This window comes from Miniopterus natalensis, chromosome X, assembly GCF_054644295.1.
Source record: "Miniopterus natalensis isolate mMinNat1 chromosome X, mMinNat1.hap1, whole genome shotgun sequence".
Classification (NCBI taxonomy): Eukaryota; Metazoa; Chordata; class Mammalia; order Chiroptera; family Miniopteridae; genus Miniopterus; species Miniopterus natalensis.
Genome location: NC_142103.1, coordinates 49,772,604 through 49,792,524, shown reverse-complemented (window position 1 = coordinate 49,792,524; position 19,921 = coordinate 49,772,604). Strand labels below are relative to the sequence as shown.

Below are 19,921 nucleotides of genomic sequence, written 5' to 3'. Positions count from 1 at the left end.
AGATTCCCCCCTCCCCCCATCTCCGTCTGAGTGCACTTAACTGGTTTAAGTGAATATAGTATTGAGTTGCATTTTTTTGTAGTGGTGTGAGGTTTAATTCTACATAGTATAATAGGAATGTATTTATGGCAGCGCTCACTTTTGCCTTTCCCTGCACCCTAATTATTATTATCAATATCGTTGTAATTATTTAAACATATTTGAGTAAACAGGGGCTGCTCATAATTTCCTCCTCCAGATTTGGTGGTTTGTCTCTTTCTCCTCTTTAGAATTGTAGAGGGGTAGCAATCCTGCAGCAAAGACAGGCACACAAGTTTACTCTGTGGATTAACTGGTTAAGAAAGACACTTTTTATATTGTCAAGTAGCACTTAAACTGCTAATTCTTGACGATGAAAACTACTTTTCCTGGGCAATGCTCTTTAAGGAAAAACTTCAGTCCAGGGATTGGTGACTAAGGGAACGATGGAGCACAGGGGATTGGGCGGTGTCTCGGCTTCCAATAATGCCTCCTTATCCAATGAAAAGCATTTCCTATTGAGACCCCCAGAAGTTCCCCGGGCCCTCAGTTTCGGCCGGGAGTTTGGGCCTTTTCTTGTGTCCTGTTTGTTAAAGGCATGCCTGCTACAGCATTCAAGAGAGCCATTTCTTAACAAAGGGAAAGAGATAGATGTAAATAAGCTCACGTTTTCAGAATGAGCGGTTTGTTGTAAGAAGCTGCGGCAGCCCAGAGTCTGCTACTTTGGGCTGGGCTAACCTTTCCCTGTAAAAAAAAAAAAAATAATGGATTAAAATATGCACTTTTAAAGTGCGAGTTGCCCGTTCACATGTTTATTAGCTAATTTTCTACCTGCATGAGCACACTGTCTCATCTAGCACACTCTTTCTTGGGGTAAGTCTCTTTGAGAAAGATTTGATTTGGGTGTTTGTGGATGGGGGGGTGTGGGAGTGTGGGCGGCGTAACAGACTTCAGTGGAAAAGCTTTGAGTGTTTGGCGAAAGAAGTTAGATTTCAGCTTTAAAGTGCTAAACAGATCGTCGTGTGGAATGGTGAAAAAAAAAGCAAGAATTTATGTTGTTTTGGCAATGATATTGTTTCAGTGGAAAAGATACAGGATTTTCAGGTGGTTGTTTTATGTAAACATTTGTGCTAGAGAGCCGAGTTAAAATCACAGAGTGGAGTTTAGAAATTCTTTGGCCAGCTTTATATTTCTTTGGTTTACAATTAATTGTGAGCTAATGTGGCTCCTATTATGGCGGTTTCTTCTAGGAAAACTATATGGGGCATGCTTTGATGCTTAATTGATTTATGGAGATTGTGACATTTGCTATATTGAATAATTCATGAACTTAACTATAAAGGAAGAAACAATTCAATAAAAAACTAATTCTGGCATAAATTGAATTTGCTATTATATGTGAAATTAATTGCTGTTTTTCATACAAATGTAATAATGTGACATTTAAAATTCTCTTCTTGCATAACCTGAATATTTTTGCAACTTTTAGCAACAAGATCTTGTTGAATTGATAAATATTGTATTTTAGTTACTTTGTTTTAGGAAATATAATAATGTAATTCATCATTATTCAGCATGGACAAAAGCAGACAAATCCAAATCTTAGAACATTTCAGAGGTTGTTTGGATTATTCATTTTGCTACATTACCAAATGATACCGTCTTTCTTTTTCCTTGACTAACATGAAGACAACAATAATAACTGAAGCTCCAAATTATTCAGTGGCTTTGAAACATGTTTATTTTTCAGAACAAAATTCTAAACAACATATCCTATCAACACAGATTTTTAAATCCTTTTTCCTTGTCACAGATGAAAAGTTTACTCCTGCTAAAAAGGATGAGTTCAGCTGATAAACTTGATGGCGTCTACACTCTAGAGCATCTCCTGCCAATCAGAGATGCGAATGAAAGCCCTATTGGAACAATCAGACCAGCCTTTCAGAATGTGTACTCTCTGTAAGTTAAAGAGAGACTGGGATGATGGCCTAACAGCAACACTTAGGCCAAGCTTAGCTAGAGCTTCATTTATTCAATTCCCATTGAGAGAAAATGCAGTGAGAATTGTTGCCCTTGCTGTGGTGTGGTCAGGGCTTAATTGTGTAGTTGCCTTTTTTCTGTGTGTATGGTCATCATGTATTAGTCTGCTCTTGGCCTTCTTAATCCAGAAGAAAAAAAACACACACACCTATAATGTATTTGTGAATATTAGTACTGAAAATTGGGAGCTTAATATGAAGTTACCTACCACTGGGAATCCAGCCTTATTTTTAGTAGATAAGTAATTTTATCAGAACAATGCATAGGATAACTATTCTACTGATTTATATAGTTATGTTTTATATAGTTATGAAGTATTTTGATAACCTTATATTTTGAGGAAAGAGGCGACTAGGTGACCAGAGAACAGGTAGCAAAGGTTGAGGATTAAACCTAGACAGTTAAAGCTCACGTGCTTACTGATATGGGCATAAAGACAGCATATGAGAAAAATGAGGGCATTAGGAAGACTTCTTGGTCTGTGATTCTCAACTTCTGGCACTAATTAATAGTTTTTATTTCTGATATTAAAGTTTTCTAAACTATATATGTTGACAGACATTTTGGTGTTCATTTTGCAATAAATACAAATATCAAATTATTATGTTGTACACATAAGACTAATATAATGTATGCTAATTATACCTCAATTAAAATAAATAAAATAAATCTAACAATAATTTCATTGAGTCTATTAAAAATTAATTCCCCTTACCTCACACTTTGAGGGATTCATTTTTTTTTTTTTTTTGCAATGACAAATGGGAACAGGTGAAAACAACTGACTGAAGGGGTCAGTGAGGCCATGCCATAGCATCAGTTGAAGGTTGCTGTCAATTAAGGCAAAAGGTGGAAGGAGACAATGAATTAAGGTCCAAAAAAGGATTATGACTTGCTCTCACACAGTTAGCTAGTGATGGGGCTGGATGTGTCTTTATTGAATTAATAACAGTTATGAAAACTTCTGGGTATTTGAAATTCCAAGTTTGCTTAGATTTCAAATAGTTTTCTTTATAATCTGTATCAATTGTGAAAGCCATAAAAGAAAGAAATGTTAAAGTTTCTGTCTTGCTTTAAGATAAACCAGTAAAATAATATTCATTTCATTCCAGGAATACTGCTCTCTGGAGGAGTGTGAAAATAAATTCTCCTTAATATTAAGGTGATCTCAAATATATTTTAAATTGTCTAATGATTTTATTATGTTTATTTTGGTTCTCTTAGATTAGAAAAAATATTTCAAGCGAGTTGAAGTATTATTTAGCAGTCTGCTTTGTTTAAGCCACCTTTGTTCAGAAGAGGGTGAGATGTGACAATAGTTTAAGTTTGGCACTAGCAGATGACTACTTTCTAGGCAGCAAATGAGTAGGGTTCAAATGTAGGTGCTACTTGTAAGAATTTTATTGCCAACTATTTCTGGTTCTGTACAAGTATTTTGTGTAGAGTTGTGATTTGAAAATGTTATAGATATGCTATCTCGGTTAGGTCCAGTGCATCCTAGTAGAGGCAGCAGTGACTGTCAGTGTGCTAATACCCAGTAATTGAAACCTAGCTCATATCACTATAGTTCAGGGGAGAAATAAATTTAACTGGTGTGCGAGTGCTGGTTGGAGACAAGACAGTGAGGTCTCCACTTGTTGTTCCAGTCTTCTTTCCTCTTCCCTTATCAAAGCTCTTGCCAAATAGTAACAGTTGTTGTCAGGGAAAAAGAAAATAAATAAAAAGAAAGAACAAAGAACCAACGTAACTTCAGGCCATAAAAGTCTCCTCTGTTCAGTTATTTTTAATTCAATGTATTACCTTATGGAAGTTGAGGAAGTATTTTTATGACTTTTGTCATTAGTTATCTTTAAACAATTATAGGTTACACAGACTCATAGATTTTTTGCTTGTCAATATAACTAATAAAATATGGCACAGTAGTAACAGATTTTGAAAATAAAATGTTATCTGATATTCTGTAATAATGAAATCCAAAGCATTCAGATATCATTATAAAATATGTTGGCTCTCATTTACTTTGATTTATATCATATAATCCTTTTTTACCCTATGATCTTGACATGCATTTTATTGGAAAGCTCTTTCAATGTCACACTTTTGTGACTAATTCTTTTCACAGCATCCATTGGAGGAAATTCATAACCATAGTGCCTCCAGGAAGTTCATTGATCACCCAAGTCTCAGATAAAATTGGTGCCAGAATTTGGTTTGAACTAATGTGGTGAGTACCAATCTCCTGATAATAGCTTTCTCCATTATTTTTACTTTTATTCTTCAACTTTTTTTGTAACCAATACTTCCAACTTATTAAAGATTATATAATCCCCAAATCCATGAGAAATTGTAATTGTTTATTGTAGTCCAGGCAATTTTGGTGTAAATGAATATTGATTCTTTGGTTTTAAGCTGTCTGTGCCACTGGTATATACCTTTTGAGATGGGAGACACAATTTTTATTCATATTATCAGGATCAGTATCCAAGAATATCAGATGAATCAGTATGCAAATTTATAACTAATTTTCCTGTTCAAATATGTGGAACATAGTTGAATTCCTAGTTGGCATGTATGAGCCCCACAGAAATTGGAAATGAGCTCTGTTAGGAACACCCAAAAATTTTCCCCAAAGATCTGAGGCTTCTGCTGAGATGATATATTGTCTCAAGACAATTTCATAATATTAGGTTGAGCAATTTCTCAGCAGTTTTCTTACTCTATGACTTACTGCTAGGGAAGATTCTACTTTAGTATGGTTGATGCAATCTTTGGCCCTCTCATGTTGAGTACTAAACCACATTATTTTCGAAAGATTAGACTCTGTTATTAGGTTAGTGGGAACTAGAGTATTTTTTTGGTGAAAAAAATCAAATTAATCACTGAGAATAGGGTTTACTCATATTAGGCCTGTGTCAATGTCCTGCTTTTCTCAAATAAAGTGTGTGTGTGTTGGGGTGGGGGAGGCAAAACAGCTATATTAATCTCAGTGCTAACCAAATTCAATGTAGAGAAGCCATTTTTAAAAGAATATTCTTTTATCAAAAATAAACAAGGCTGTTGGTCTGTTCTGGGAAGGGATTAAGAAAAAAAACCTCAACCTCATAGACACAGACAGCAGTAAGGTAATTACCATAGGGAAATGGGAATGGGGGCAGGTAGAAGAGGGTAAATGAGGAATAAATGATGATGGAAGGAAACTAGCCTTGGATGGTAAACACACAATCTAATATACAGATGATGTATTATGGAATTCTACACTTGAAACCTATATGGTTTTATTAACCAATATAACCCCAATAAATTCAATAAACAATAAAAAATAAGGCATATCAATCTAAACGTTTGATACATGGGGAGGCTTATTTGAAATGAGACCTGATACAGATCAATTTCCCAGCTCAGTTCTGGAGTGTAATATTTATCTATGGTTTCCTCCATATTTAATGTCATAAGGCTGGTTTGTGTTTTGAAAACTGTTATGAAACATCAACCAATGCATAGTTACATAAGTTGGAACCATGTCTATGATTGTGACCTGTTCTTGTGACTTGGCCTAGAACATTTTATTAAGAAGTCTTATCTGTTAGCTGCCATTCCTCTGAGGAGCAACAGTATGTATATATTCCCTATTACTCCAGCATGATGATTTTGATCTGTACTTTTTGCAACATTTTTGTATTTTTAGTTTATTTCACAGCTAGATATTTATAGGCAAAGATACAATAGGTTTCAGCTTCCTCTGAAAACCATTGTGTCAATGTTCCTAAGCTTCAACCAGAGTAGAAAGAGGAAATGCTCTGGGGATCAGAAGCACTCTGATTTGACCTAAGCTCATGAAAAAAGGAGCAAAGCAAGATAATTTGAGTATACTTTGTCTTCAAGGCCTTATTTTTCTCTGGACTCTCTTCTGTAGGGAACAAAAGCAAGCCAGCTTTTCTAGGCTACAGGGCATATGTCAGAATTTAGAACTTTGTTTTTATTTTATTTTATAGAGCTTTGTTTTTAATGTATCATCTGAAAGTTTAGCATTAGTAAAGTGTAATAATTTAAGTATTTATTTTAATAGGGCCAAAAGTCTAACTCTACTTCCTCCAAAAGCCCCAAAAGATCCCAAACATGGTATATTTCATTAACAGAAATATTTTTAAAAAGAAAAAAAATTGTGAACACTAGTATGAACTGTCTGAATTGGCTCCATATGTGTAGGTCAGAGTTAAAAATTCATTGGGGGTCAGATTTCTTTTTGGTCAACCTCCAGCTGACCTGCTTCCTGCCCATTGTCAATGAAAATACATTCACCCAGCACTCTGACTCCTCTAGGTGATTAATTGTTGGAATAATTGGCTACAGTGGTCTTCACAAGACAATAGTCTAATGCTACTTTCAGTGGAAGATGTAATTAACTGCGTCAGCCTATTTTTTTCTTCTTGATCTCATCTGAAGCTCAAGAGTTGGCCCTTTGCCTCCATTCAGTGCACAATATGTTATCCATTTAGGAAAATCTAATGGTTAAAAACACTGTTGGGTTTTGTTTTGTTTGTTTTTTGTTTGTTTGTTTTTTGTGAAAAGAAAGGAAGCCAGTCCGAAAAGAGAACTTGTTTTTTGAATGTTGTTGATTCTCCTTCATAATCAGCTTAAGAGCCAAATACCTCTCTGGTTTTTTAAACCATAGCTCAGTGGGAAATATTCCTTTGGAGTACCCTCCTGGATTGTCCTATTATGAAAAAATTGTGTTTTTAATGTTGAAACTCAAGAGGGGCTCTCTGAGATATAAGGTACACATGGTGTAAGAATGATGTGTTGCAAATATGTAGTTTAGTATACCAAGAAACATAGAGTCATAGGTGTCCAGTTGTGTCAGAGGAGGGAGAAGGAAAAAAGCTTATATAATGTTTCTTTGTGGTTAGGTAGAACTGAATACTGGCAAGCACATAAACCTCTTCATAAGCCCTGTTGAATCTTCTTAACCTCAGCTGTGAGGCTCAGAGGTATGTTTATACAGGGAAGAGAAACTGTATAGCCAAGTTACAGAGTGAACCAGTGTCTGAATTGGAAATAGAACTCCTTGCTTCCAATGCTGTGTTAAGTCCCAGCACCACACCCTCACTGCTAGACAGCAAAGGTGCTGTGTGTTCAAACAAGGGAAAGCTATGAATAGGGCCTTAGTGGCAGTTTCCCATGCCCTCTCTTCAGGATTGAGACTGTAATGCTTTCTTGTCTGTGGTCCTTTCTCTCCCACAATATTTGATTACTCAAAGCAGCAAAGCAGAAGTATCAGGCATTTGCAGACTTCCTGCTGTGGGTATAGTGCATACATTCTGGGAGACATAAAACTGGATGGAAAACTGAGGAGACAGAGCTCACCTATTTCAAACACACCATCTAGGGCAGTGCAAAATAATACATACTCAGTGAGCTAGAAGCATGCTGTGTAAATGGGTCACTATTGGGCAGACTGGAGGAACTCTGGGCAGGGTAAAAAGGCTTCTATTATGAAAGCATGTTCCAAATCAAATAAACTTATTGGCAGTACTTATTATAGAAGGCAGGTGCAAGCAAATCACAGTGAATGAAGAAGCTTGGCTTTAATGTTGGGTTTTGTAGTCCCATAATTCTTTTAGATGGTACAACTATGTTAGATGGATATTTTGTACTGTTTTTATTTCTTTCAAAAATTAAAAAAGATCTCAACTAATGGGTAGTGACTTGGGGTGTTAAAAATAGTATATAAAGTGGTTTAAGCAGTTGACAAGTTCACCATTCTTTTTTGGTTTCTGCCATCCCATTGGTGAAACAACTTGCAGTAACTTGGGTCTACAGCTCCCAAAATATGGTATGAAATCCGTTGACTGATATTTTCTAGCCTCTTCTTGTATTTTTCCAGTCAGTTTCAGTGGTTTTAAGCATAGTGATTGCATACTGTACTTCTTCCTGAGAAAATGCAAATGATTGAGATGAAGCAAATACGGAAGATGGAACTGGAGTAATTGTGACATAGAAATAGTTCCCAAGGCCTTGAATACAAATTAGATGGCAGCACTGACCTCTCCTCAGCAACATTGTCTTTTATTTCACCATTTCTTCCCTCTTTCTCTCAATTCTCCTGTTTTTCTTTCTCTGCTCCTTCTTTTCCCATCTCCTATTCTGCTCTCCCCACCTATTTTTACTTGTTTCTCATCTGGCTTTTTCCCCCCATCCTGGACCTTGTTTGGTCTAGGTTCTTGCTTCTGTATATCAACGTTGCTTCTGGCAAATTTTAGCTGGGCTTATGAGATAAAATGGTCAGGAAGGAATATGATCTTAGTGCAGTGTTAGGCTCAGGGGAAGCACTTCATAAAGTTTTGTTACATAAGAATTTAGGAATAGCCAGTTTCCAATTTTAAATTGAAAACTATAGCTATTAAAAATGACAACTTTTTGCTTTGCACCCTGTATTCTCCCCCTATAGGCACTGCAGTGAGTGAATTTTTTTCCCCTCAAACCAGTTTTTTCTCAAGCTAAACACTGAAGTGACTTCAGACCTCTATAACTTTGACAGGCTCCCCCCTCCACTCCCTTCTTTATTGTATAAAAAGGATCTTTGACCTGTTCCCTGGAAGTTGGAAGTAAAGAGTGATGTTAGAAGGAATCACTTCAAAGAAATGCCTTTCACAGTTTAAAATATAATCATGTAAAAATCCATTACTGGCTATACCAGAGGACAAAGACCACTTTTATTCCGTATCCTCCTCATTGAAAAGAATTCATTCAGCTGCTACTTGTCTATAGTGTATTATAGAACATTCAAATGACAGTCCTTGTCCAATGGCAGCTGTTGATCTAGGAGGTTAGTAAAATTTCTATATGTACCTTTGAATGATGTTGGCCCAGATACCCAACAGAGATGATTAAGTCAATGACTGCCACATGTACAAGTGGTGGCGGGCAGAGGACATGTAACTGGCTAGGTCAGAATACATTTCACTTGTATTTACCAGAAAAACTTTATTGATCAGGGCCATCTCAGGAGCTGAAGGCATAAAAATAAGTAATGGAATGGGCAGTGGGAGAGGGAGAAAGAAGACATCCTAGGCTTAGGGTTTAGCATGAGAGAAGCTTGGAAAGGGGACCACAATCTGCAGGAAGCAAATGCTGAGATCATTATGTGAATTATCTCTCTAGAAAGACAATGTAATACAGTGAAAAAACTTTTAGCTGGAAGCTTTAATTAACGGAGGAATCCCTGCTCTGAACTTCTGTTTTAGAAGAAAAAGATAAATCAACAGTTGACTTCAGGAGTTGAGTCTCAACTATTTTAAGAACATATCCTGGAGGTCCCATATCTACTTGTGGTCTTGTGCAATAGAACTAATACTCAGACAATGAAGTTTAGCAGTATTGGAGAGTAGACAATACAATTTAGAGTATCTTAATCATCTGGTTAGGAATAAACAAAACCTGAATTCTGGTTCTGACTATATCATTTGTACATTCTTCCAATTCTCACAGTATTGTAATTCTAAATTACATAGGCCACGGTTTCTGCTCCTGTGATATGCTGATCAATTCTTCTCTTGCGTACCTTATGGTGTTCTTGTGGGAATCAAATAAAACATGCTTTTGAAAGCTAAAAATTGCCATATAAATTTCAAAGTATTAGTGTTGTTTTAACTATCAGAACCTCTTCTCCTCCCCTCACCACTCCCTGCCTTGGTCTGTCATGTAACCACACTACCTCATTCCTGTTAATTGTAATATTTTAGTACTGCACTTATTGTACTCAGTGTGATCTCCCACCACTGTAACAGACTCTTATAGTAATTTTTAACATATGGTTGATGTTCAAGAGATACTTGTCAAACCAAATTGAATGTTATTTCCAATCTGGGTAGACAGAATATCTTTTACTCCACAGAAATAATGGATGGAAGGCAGACTTGATGATTCATTCCATCTTGTCTCCCATAGGAGGAAAACATTTCTTACTAGCCCCTAGTCTGAGAGTGGTGAACCCTGCAGCCAGCAGGCCTCCTGAAATAAATCCATGGGTGACAGAAGATTCAGTGACTTCCAATTCCAAGTTTTAAATTCAAGCCTCAGACCCAGGTTGGGCAATGCTACTGCCAATAATACTTGCATTGTTGATGATTCCTTCAAGTATAATCTGAATGGTGCTGTCTACAGTGTTGTATTCATCCTGGGTCTGATAACCAACAGTGCCTCTCTGTTTGTCTTCTGCTTCCGCATGAAAATGAGAAGTGAGACAGCTATTTTTATCACCAATCTGGCCCTCTCCGATTTGCTCTTTGTCTGCACTCTACCTTTCAAAATATTTTACAATTTCAACCGCCACTGGCCTTTTGGTGACACTCTCTGCAAGGTATCTGGGACGGCATTCCTTACCAACATCTATGGAAGCATGCTCTTCCTCACCTGTATTAGCGTGGATCGTTTCCTGGCCATTGTCTATCCCTTCCGATCTCGTACCATTAGGACCAGGAGGAATTCTGCCATTGTGTGTGCTGGAGTCTGGATCCTAGTTCTCAGTGGTGGTATTTCAGCCTCCTTGTTCTCAACCACTAATGTCAACAATGCAACCACCACCTGCTTTGAGGGCTTCTCCAAACGTGTTTGGAAGACCTATCTGTCCAAGATCACCATATTTATTGAAGTTGTTGGGTTCATCATTCCTCTGATATTGAATGTCTCTTGCTCTTCTGTGGTGCTAAGAACCCTCCGCAAGCCTGCCACACTGTCTCAAATTGGGACCAATAAGAAAAAAGTGCTGAAGATGATCACAGTGCATATGGCAGTCTTTGTAGTCTGTTTTGTACCCTACAACTCTGTTCTCTTCCTGTACGCCCTGGTGCGCTCTCAAGCCATTACCAACTGCTTTTTGGAAAGATTTGCTAAGATTATGTACCCAGTCACCTTGTGTCTTGCAACTCTTAACTGTTGCTTTGACCCTTTCATCTATTATTTCACCCTTGAGTCCTTTCAGAAGTCCTTCTACATCAATACCCATATCAGGATGGAGTCCATGTTTAAGACTGAAACACCTCTTACCACAAAGCCTTCCCTTCCAGCTATTCAAGAGGAAGTCAGTGATCCAACAACACATAATGGTGGTGAGTTAATGCTAGAATCCACCTTCTAGGTACGAGAACTGTCTTTAGATTCAAATATGGTTTTTCCTATGATTATTTTCCTATGCTATGAATAAGAGGAAAGATTTGGAGCTAATGATACTGAGAATAGATTAATGTACTAAATACACTCAAATACATTTATTTGAACATTTACTCTATGTGCTGTTTTGTTCAATAATTGTAGGTCAGATCTAATTACAACCACCAAAAGTAATTGCCAAACTCTTCTGCTGGGTTGAAATTTTATCGTATCACATTATATAAGTGGCCAGTGGCCTTGACTTTAGTGATACAAAGATTACTTTCAAACTTTTAAAAAGATACTTTCCTTCTGAAAATATTTGGTAATTAGGTTGGGCCTATAAATATAGAACAAATTCAGGGATTATTTAAAAAAGACATTTTGTGTTACTACTGATATATTTTTGTTTGAATTGTTTTCTTTGAATTTTCATCAAGTTTATTTTAGCATAAGAACATATTTTAGCCCAAAATAATTAATAAAAAATGTATCCAATTTAAAAGAGCTGGCAATTTATTGTATATATGTTGAAAGCAGAAACATAAATTGTGTTTGCATAAATGTGGATGAAAAGAAACAGAAAATTAACTGAATTTACACATTTTCAGTCAGCAGCAGTGCCAGTTTTTTAAAAAAATGTCTTCCTTTTTTATACTACATTAAGAATTTCATATGAAACTTCCAATCCAGAAAGCTGCTGAATTTGTGCCTAAGGACAGGTACACAATGGAAAATCACATAAAACAACAAATGTCCATTAAAAGTCTAAGCAATACCAACATGTTTTTCTTAGAATTTTCAATTTCTAATATTTCTTTTGAGGGACTGGTTTCTATAAAATATTCTCCATATGAAGTTTTGGAGCACAATGCAGCCAGAAAGCTGCTTCATTTGTGTATAGGTTAGGAGCACAGTGAAAAAAAATTAACAAAGTAATAACAAAAAATAAAACCAATGATAAGCTTTCTTAAAATTTGCATTAATTATTTGGGGGTGGGTGGGTAAGAGAGATTTGTAACTTTAAATTGCTTATTTTTTTCATATTAAATTTTAGAACACAGTGTAGCCATAGCTGCTGAATTTTCCCCAGGTTGGGAACATATAGAATAAAATACATAATGTAAACCAAACCTATACAAACAGAAAACCCAGAAAAACTACAAAACAATAGGAACAGCAAAATGTCTTTCTAACACTTGCATCAATATTTTATTTATTTTTTGAGGATCTTTAAATTTAAAAATTTGTATGAAATTTTGGAGTACAGTATAGGTAAAATTCTGCTGAATTTGTGCCCAAGTTAGGAGTGAATTTGAAAAAAATAAAGCAAAACAACCCCCAACAAACAAGAAAAGCACAAATAATTTAGAACTTGTATTTTTTTGAGCTTTTGCAAAACTTGCCAAATACTATAACTTTGATATGATGCTTTGGTTCGAACTGCAGGTAAGCACCCAGTAAAAAAAATGAAAATCAATATTTTTTTAAAAAGAAGAGGAAATATTTTTTGTAACTCACTAAAGCAACAAAAATCATTAAAAACTCTACTATTTATTGGATGAATCATAAATTTAAGAATATTAAGGCTTGTAAAGAAAACTGAGCACAATATAGCTTGAAAGCTGATATATTGTACTTATGTCAGAAGCAATGGAAATAAATACCACTTATGTATACCACACACACACACACACACACACATAATTAAAACACTGCAAAACGACAAAAATATCTTTAAAATGGGCATTAGTCAATTTTTAAAATATCTGGATGATATATCAATTTTAATTGCTAAGACTGAAGTAAGACTGCCAGTAACTGCATTTTGTTAGCTGCTGAACTTGTGCAAAAGATTAAAATATTAAAAACCATAAAACAACAGCCAAACAGTAAAAAATTTAAAGCAAATATTTTAATCTCCCCCTTTTTCCCCTTTCTGATGGTACATAGATTTAAAAATATTAAGATTTTAAGTAAAGATTTGTAAGAATTATGTAACTTTAAGAAATTCTAAAGCTGTTCTTGAATTAAGAACTAATTGAAAAAAATGCTAAAATAGAATAGTAATAAAAATGAATTCTCAAAAATCACATTACTTTTTCCCTCATTATCTAAACTCCTAAAAATAATCATGAATTATATTGTCTTATGAAAACAGGTTATTGATAAAATATATGACATTAGGTTCATTTAGATTCAATTAGGTTAAGTTAGGTTTAGTTCAGTTGTTAGGCTATGTTTTAAGATCAAATTAGCAATCAAAGTATGAATAATCTTTTTGTTTTTTCTGGTATTTTTTTTTTTCAATTTCTTGTAAGTATAAACTATATGTGAACTTTTGTTTGTGCCCTTGGCTCTAAAAATTATGAAATTTTAGGGTGATGACACCAAATGGGATATGTTAACCAAGCTGACATAAAATATATTAATAAGCCAGTTTCCTTTTTTGTAACTTCTTTATTTAGCTTTGTTTAATTTTCCATATTTCAATTTATTTTTATTAATTTCCATTTTATAGTTATTATAACTTGGAATAATAAAAACATTTGTCATATGAAAAATGTAATCAAAATTTAATGTATAACTAAATGTAAAATTGACTTTTATTTTACATTTAAAAACAAAATCAGTCATTCAGTTATAATTGCAACTTGGATTTTAATTGCTTACTAAATGTAATAAAATACATTTGGATTATCTGGCAGTTATACTTTGTTCGACTGTTTATTCCACTGTGTCTTCATTTGTGACATTTTAAAAGAGGCATCTTTCCATTATCTTCCCTCCATCCTTTAAGAAAGAACTTTTTAAAGTATATTTGATCAGAAATAAATTCCTATTTATTTTTTGAGGCTGTCTGGAGACAAATGCGGAATTGCAAATGGAAAATCCCTGGGTTATCTTTCAGGGACTAAGCTAAAAGAATGAATACCACCTTCTCCGATTTTTTTATTTTGATATATTTGGGGTTTCTAGACAAACTGACGCTTGAATCTGGTTTCTTGGATTTGATGAAATATCCTAGGACAACTGGGAGACCTGAGGAAAGTCAGAGCAAACAGATTATCTGACAATGAGATGATTTAAGAGCTGGGTGACTGACTGGTTAATAACTAGAACAGGTGGTGGTCCCAGGGTGGCAGCACAGGGAATTCTTATTCATTGTCTTCATGCCTTCTAACTCTCAGGGAAAGCAATATTAACATCTCATAAACCACATTGCATATTGATTCCCCATTAGATAACAGCAAATGCTGCTTTTTTCTAATCTGACTAGCATGATCAGCCCTAGGCTATGTTTAAAATTATAGAAACTTTGTCATTAGTGACCTTCTAGGCCAGGTCCTCCAAAAATGGGGATAAATGTCATTTGTTTCACATCTCTATTAATCTCCCTCCACCTCTGTCTCCACGCCCAGATTCCTGCACCTTATATTTGCTATGGTTTCCCAAACTTTCTGTTTTTCTTGTGGCCCTTTCCAACTTCTCTCTCTACCTCCTATAGAAATGCTGCTTCTCTGTGGACCAAAAAAATACATAAACCTCTGTCAAGACAGTGACAGGTTGAATAGATTTACAGTAAGGTGTGAATGATTGATCCATCTACCCACTGCTTTTAATCCCTCCTTTGGTGTTTGAATCTTAGATAAGGAGTCTAGTTAATTCAGTTGACTGAGGAAGGTTAGGATGGGGAGAGATGGCTGCTCTAGTACATGGTAAATCATCTCTTGAGCCTCAGCCTCCCTCACCTCATGGTAAAGCCTCTGCACTGCAACTCTCTTGTCCTGCTCTCTTAACATTACCCTGCATACCACTGAGTCCATAACCTACACTACCTTTCTCCAGACATTTTTCTTTTCAAAAACTGTCCATGGTGACTTGGAACCTGTGTTCTCATTTCATATAGTCTTGAGTTCTTTTGCCCAGATATCTCCTAATTCTTGTGGACTTGGTGAAATGGCTCTTAAACTAGAAAGCATTTTGTTTCAACAAGGAAACTAAGCAGAGTCCACTGAGTAAAAATTTCCTCTGTATTCAGGTTTCTGAAGAACTATGTTTTTCCCCTCTGGTTTGCTTCTTTCTCTCTCTCATCTACAAATGAAACTCTTCTCTCCCAAACATCCAGAGAGGCACTGAATCCAGGAAGATAGAAGAATAGAGCCAGTGTAAGGTCTGTGAGGAAACCCAGACAGGCTCTGATATTGGGGAGACTTGTGTGGCCATGGCAACTAGTTTTCCTTTACTTATCATGGAGGAGCGCCAACCATATAGATGAGAAGCTTGTAACAAAGGGTCCTCACTCCTTCCATTTCTAGTGCAGGGTAATCTGCTCAGCTTTTTACCTTTCTCATGTGGGTGGTACCCAGGCCAAAACTATGGGTCACATTCCTCATTTGGGATCCTGGGACTTCTGAACTAACCCCAGTTCAAAGCAGTTTGAGATTCTTGGAAAATAATTTCACTAGAAGTATATTTAGGAACCAAGAATTTATTTATTTACTTATACAAAAATTTTTTGAGCATCAACTATGTACCAGACACTCTTCTAGGCTCTAAAGATGCAGTGGTGATAACAAGGGACAAAATGCTGTTTTATTCTAGAGTCAGAGCAGGTGAAGCCCAAAACAAATGATTAAACAAGTTTAAAAGTAATATGAGAGATGCTAACTAGTGCTATAAAGCAAAATAGATCAATGTAAAGGGGAAAACATACTTGAAACTAAATCTCAGGCTCCACAGCAAGACTGATATAAAACTGTAAAGATGGAGGATTCCAAGATGTTGGCAGATTAAGTGGAAGCTACACTGATACTCTCCAGGATCAAACTGGAATTGCAACTAAATTATAGAAAGCCCACCCTGAATAATCAACTGAAGACTAGCTGGAAAGCACCCTCATAACCAAGGACCTAAAGCAAAGACTGCATAAAGACTGGTAGGAAATGGAGATACCTGAGAGGGCTGCCTGGGCTCCCACAGGCAGCAGCTGAATGTCCAGAAGGATACCTCAGCTGTGGGGGTTCCCACTGGGAACTCTTGGGCCTAAACACCATACTGGGCTCTCTAGCTCAGAGAACTAGAACTGAGAAAGGGGCCCACATTATATCTGGATGTGAAAAGCAGCAGGGTTTCTATCTGTCAGGGAGAGACAGCTGGAAATGCAAGCACCCTCTTAAAAGGTCAATGCACAAAGTTTTGTGTGCATCCAGTCACCTTGGGTTCCAGCAGAGGGACAGCAGAGTGGACTAAAGAGGTGTGAAGAGAATCCAGGAATGCTGGCTCTGGAGATAGAGCTCGGATGGTGCCCATTTGGACTCCTGTGCTGAGTCATTCCCCCATATTGCAGAGGACATCTTTTGCAGGCAGGCCTTTGCCAGCCAGGCAGTTTTTGCCTCAGGGGGGAGCAAAGGTTTTCAGTGGGAGAGATTTTCACCCATTGAAAACCTCTCACCCCACCCTGTGGAGTTTACTTCTTGCTGTGGTCTACAGCCTGAGGCTCATTAAGAGTCTTTGAATAACAATCAGCTTCTGGATGCTCTGAGCCTTTGCCTGGTCTGCTTCTGGACCCAGGACTTGGAAAAGCAGACGTTGGTGAACATCTTGATGCTTCCCAATGCACCCAGCTCCAGTGGAGGGAGTCACAACCTATGGATTGCTGAAAGTTTTAAATAAGGTACCTAAGCCCAGTCAGAAACAGTATCTGACATTGACCTGCACCAGAGATCATCCAAAAGACTAGGTCCTAGCAGATCTACCTAATACATAGAAACAAATCAAAACAGACAGCCAAAATGAGGAAACAACAAACAAAAAGCCATAAATAAAAGAACAAGAGAATTCTTCAGAAGAGGAGCTAAATGAAATGGAGATAAGTAATCTATCAGATATAGAGTTCAGAATACTGATCATAAGAATGCTCAACAGCATGAGAAAAAATATGGAAACTCTGGAGAAAATTAAGACTGACATAGGAGAAATAAAAAATATATTAGAGGGAATAAACAGCAGATTAGGGGAAGCTGAGGATTAGATCAGCAAATTAGAAGACAGGGTAGAAAAAAATCACTCAACTAGAGAACAGAAAAAAATAATTAAAAAACAGGAGGACAGTTTAAGGGAGCTGTGGGACAACATGAAATGTAACAATATTCACATCATAGCAGTGCCAGAAGAGGTAGAATGTAAGCAAGGGTTAGAGAACCTGTTTGAAGAAATAATAGCAGAAAACTTCCTTAACCTGGTAAAGGCAAAAGTCACACAAGGTCAGGAGGCATAGAGAGTCTCAAGCAAGAAGAACCCAAAAAGGCCCACACCCAGACACATCATAATTAGAATGTCAAAAATTCAAGACAAAGAGAGAATCTTAAAAGCAGCAAGAGAATAACAATCTGTTACCTACAAAGGAGCTCCCATAAGGCTGTCAGATGATTTCTCATGAGAAACTCTACAGGCCACAAGGGAATGGCATGAAGTATTCAAGGTAATGAAAAGCAAAAATCTGAAACCAAGACCACTTTATTCAGCAAGGCTGTCATTCAAAATAGATGGTGAAATAAAGAGCTTACCAGACCAAAAAACAAGGCTAAAGGAGTTTATCACCACCAAACCAGCATTGCAAGAAATGTTAAAGGGACTGCTATAATAGGAAGTGGAAATAGAAAGAGAAACATAGACATTAAGAATTAAAATAGCGCCCAGCCAGGTGTGGCTCAGCGGTTGAGCATCAACATAGGATCCAGGCGATCAGGGTTCGATTCCCGGTCAGGGCACATGCCCGGCTTATGGGCTTGATCCCCAGTTGAGGGTGTGCAGGAGGCAGCCAATCAATGACTCTCTCATCATTGATGTTTCTATCTCTCTCTCTCTCCCTCTCCTTTTCTCCCTCTGAAATCAATAATGATATATTTAAAAAAAAAAAGAATTACAATAGCAATGCATAAGTACCTATAAATAACAACTTTAAATATAAATGGATTAAATGCTCCAATCGAAAGACATAGGGCAGCTGAGTGGGTAAGAAAATAAGACCCAAACATATACTGTTTACAAGGTGCCTACCTCAGAGCAAAAGACTCACAAAGGTTGAAAAAAACACTTCTGGAGGGCTTTAAGGGAACAATTGACAGCAATACAGACCCAGTAGGGGACTTTAACACTTTATTGATTTTACTGGATAGATCTTCCACACAATAAAATCAACACTGAAATGGTGACTCTAAATGACACACTTGATCAGATTGATTTAATTGACATTTACAGAACTTTTCACTCCAAAGCTGCAGAATACACATCCTTCTCAAATGCTCATGGGACATTCTCAAAGATAGACGACATGTTAGGACACAAAATAAGTCTCTACAAGTTCAAGATGATTGAAAACATATCAAGGATCTTCTAGGACGTTTACACTGTGGAATACTATGCAGCTGTAAAAAAGAAGGATCCCTTACTTTTTGAGACAGCATGATGGGACTTGGAGAGTATTATGTTAAGCGAAATAAGTCAGTCAGAGAAAGACAAGTATCACATGATCTCACTCATATGTGGAATGTAATGGACAAAATAAACTGATGAACGAAATAGATCCAGAAACATAGAAGCAAGGAATAGACTGACAAATCTCAAAAGGAAGGCAGGAGTGGGTGGGTGGGAAGAGATTAACCTAAGAACTTATGTGCATATATGCATAACCCATGGACACAGACAATAGTGTTGTGAAGGCTTGCAGAGGGAACGGTTTAGAGTGGAGGAGATCAGTAGGGGAAAAAAGGGACATCTGTAATACTTTCAAAAATAAAGATCAATTTAAAAGGAAAAAAACTTAAAAACTTTAAAATTCATAAGCATTAAAAAGAGGAGGATGCCTCTGTCTAAATAAATAATTCAAATTATTTAAATAAAGCTTATGCTATACTTATGAATGCATCTAAGGAAATGCAAGAAAGTTCTGATTATAAAACATCACATTTTTAGTGTTTGTTTTTGAAGGGGTTATAAAGCACTGAGTTGTCCAATTTTTGTGCTTAGTCTGTTTACCTTTGGGTGTTTATGCTCTTGTCCAAGCTACAGAGACCACCAAGGCTAATGGAGACCCAGGCCTAGGCAACTCCAGTCAGCAAAGCTGATCATATCAAGGCCTCAGCCTCCTGTCTTCTGAGGTTTCATCCTGCAGCAAGAGGCTTGCTTGGTTTCTCTGTCTGTCTCTGTCTCTCTCCACCATTTTTTCCTCAGAAAAACATGCTCACAGAGAAGGATCTGAATGCTAATTCTATGCTAAAATAAAGCGGTTTGGGCTGGAACCCCAATCTGGTTTTCATACTCCCTTTTCCTACTCACTGTGTGAACTTGGTCAAGTCTCTTCCTCCCTCTTTGCCTGAGTTCCTCTATTAGTAAAGTAAGCAGATTTTTCTCAGTCATCTCTGAGGTTCCTAATAGTTCTAAGGCTGGTCTCCAAACTCATTGATGCTGAACCAGAAATAACAATACTTATTGATAATTTTGATATGGATAAGGAAGTGCTAGACACTGTTCTAACAGCTTTATGTGCATTATTTCATAACAATACCATGAAAGGCTTTTGATTAACTACTATCTATAGATAATAAAACTGGGCCTCAACAAGCTGAGGAAGCTTAAAATAGTCATAGAGCTAATAAGTGGCAGTCTGATTTGATCTCAGTTCTGTGTGTCACTAAAACCTGTGCTCTTAATC

The 19,921-nt window shown here is 36.6% G+C and overlaps 1 protein-coding gene across 3 annotated transcripts; it reads left to right on the top strand.

Moving 5' to 3' along the window:
* The first annotated feature begins 576 nt into the window (after positions 1 to 576).
* Positions 577 to 13,758, top strand: LPAR4 (lysophosphatidic acid receptor 4). Of its 3 annotated transcripts, XM_016213222.2 has the most exons (5): positions 578 to 891; positions 1,832 to 1,977; positions 3,171 to 3,220; positions 4,181 to 4,282; positions 10,006 to 13,758. In XM_016213222.2, exon 5 carries the CDS (start codon positions 10,082 to 10,084, stop codon positions 11,192 to 11,194), a length of 1,113 nt encoding a protein of 370 aa, XP_016068708.1. In that variant the 5' UTR covers positions 578 to 891; positions 1,832 to 1,977; positions 3,171 to 3,220; positions 4,181 to 4,282; positions 10,006 to 10,081; the 3' UTR covers positions 11,195 to 13,758. The 3 variants fall into 3 exon arrangements, with proteins under 3 accessions (XP_016068711.1, XP_016068708.1, XP_016068709.1); XM_016213225.2 differs by lacking the exons at positions 1,832 to 1,977; positions 3,171 to 3,220; positions 4,181 to 4,282 and having other exon boundaries at positions 577 to 891; XM_016213223.2 differs by lacking the exons at positions 578 to 891; positions 1,832 to 1,977; positions 3,171 to 3,220; positions 4,181 to 4,282 and adding an exon at positions 6,576 to 7,046.
* The last annotated feature ends 6,163 nt before the right edge of the window (positions 13,759 to 19,921 follow it).

Excerpts from the sequence above, each read along its gene's own strand:
- LPAR4 (XM_016213225.2), top strand. The coding sequence starts at position 10,082 with ATGGGTGACAGAAGATTCAGTGACTTCCAATTCCAAGTTTTAAATTCA.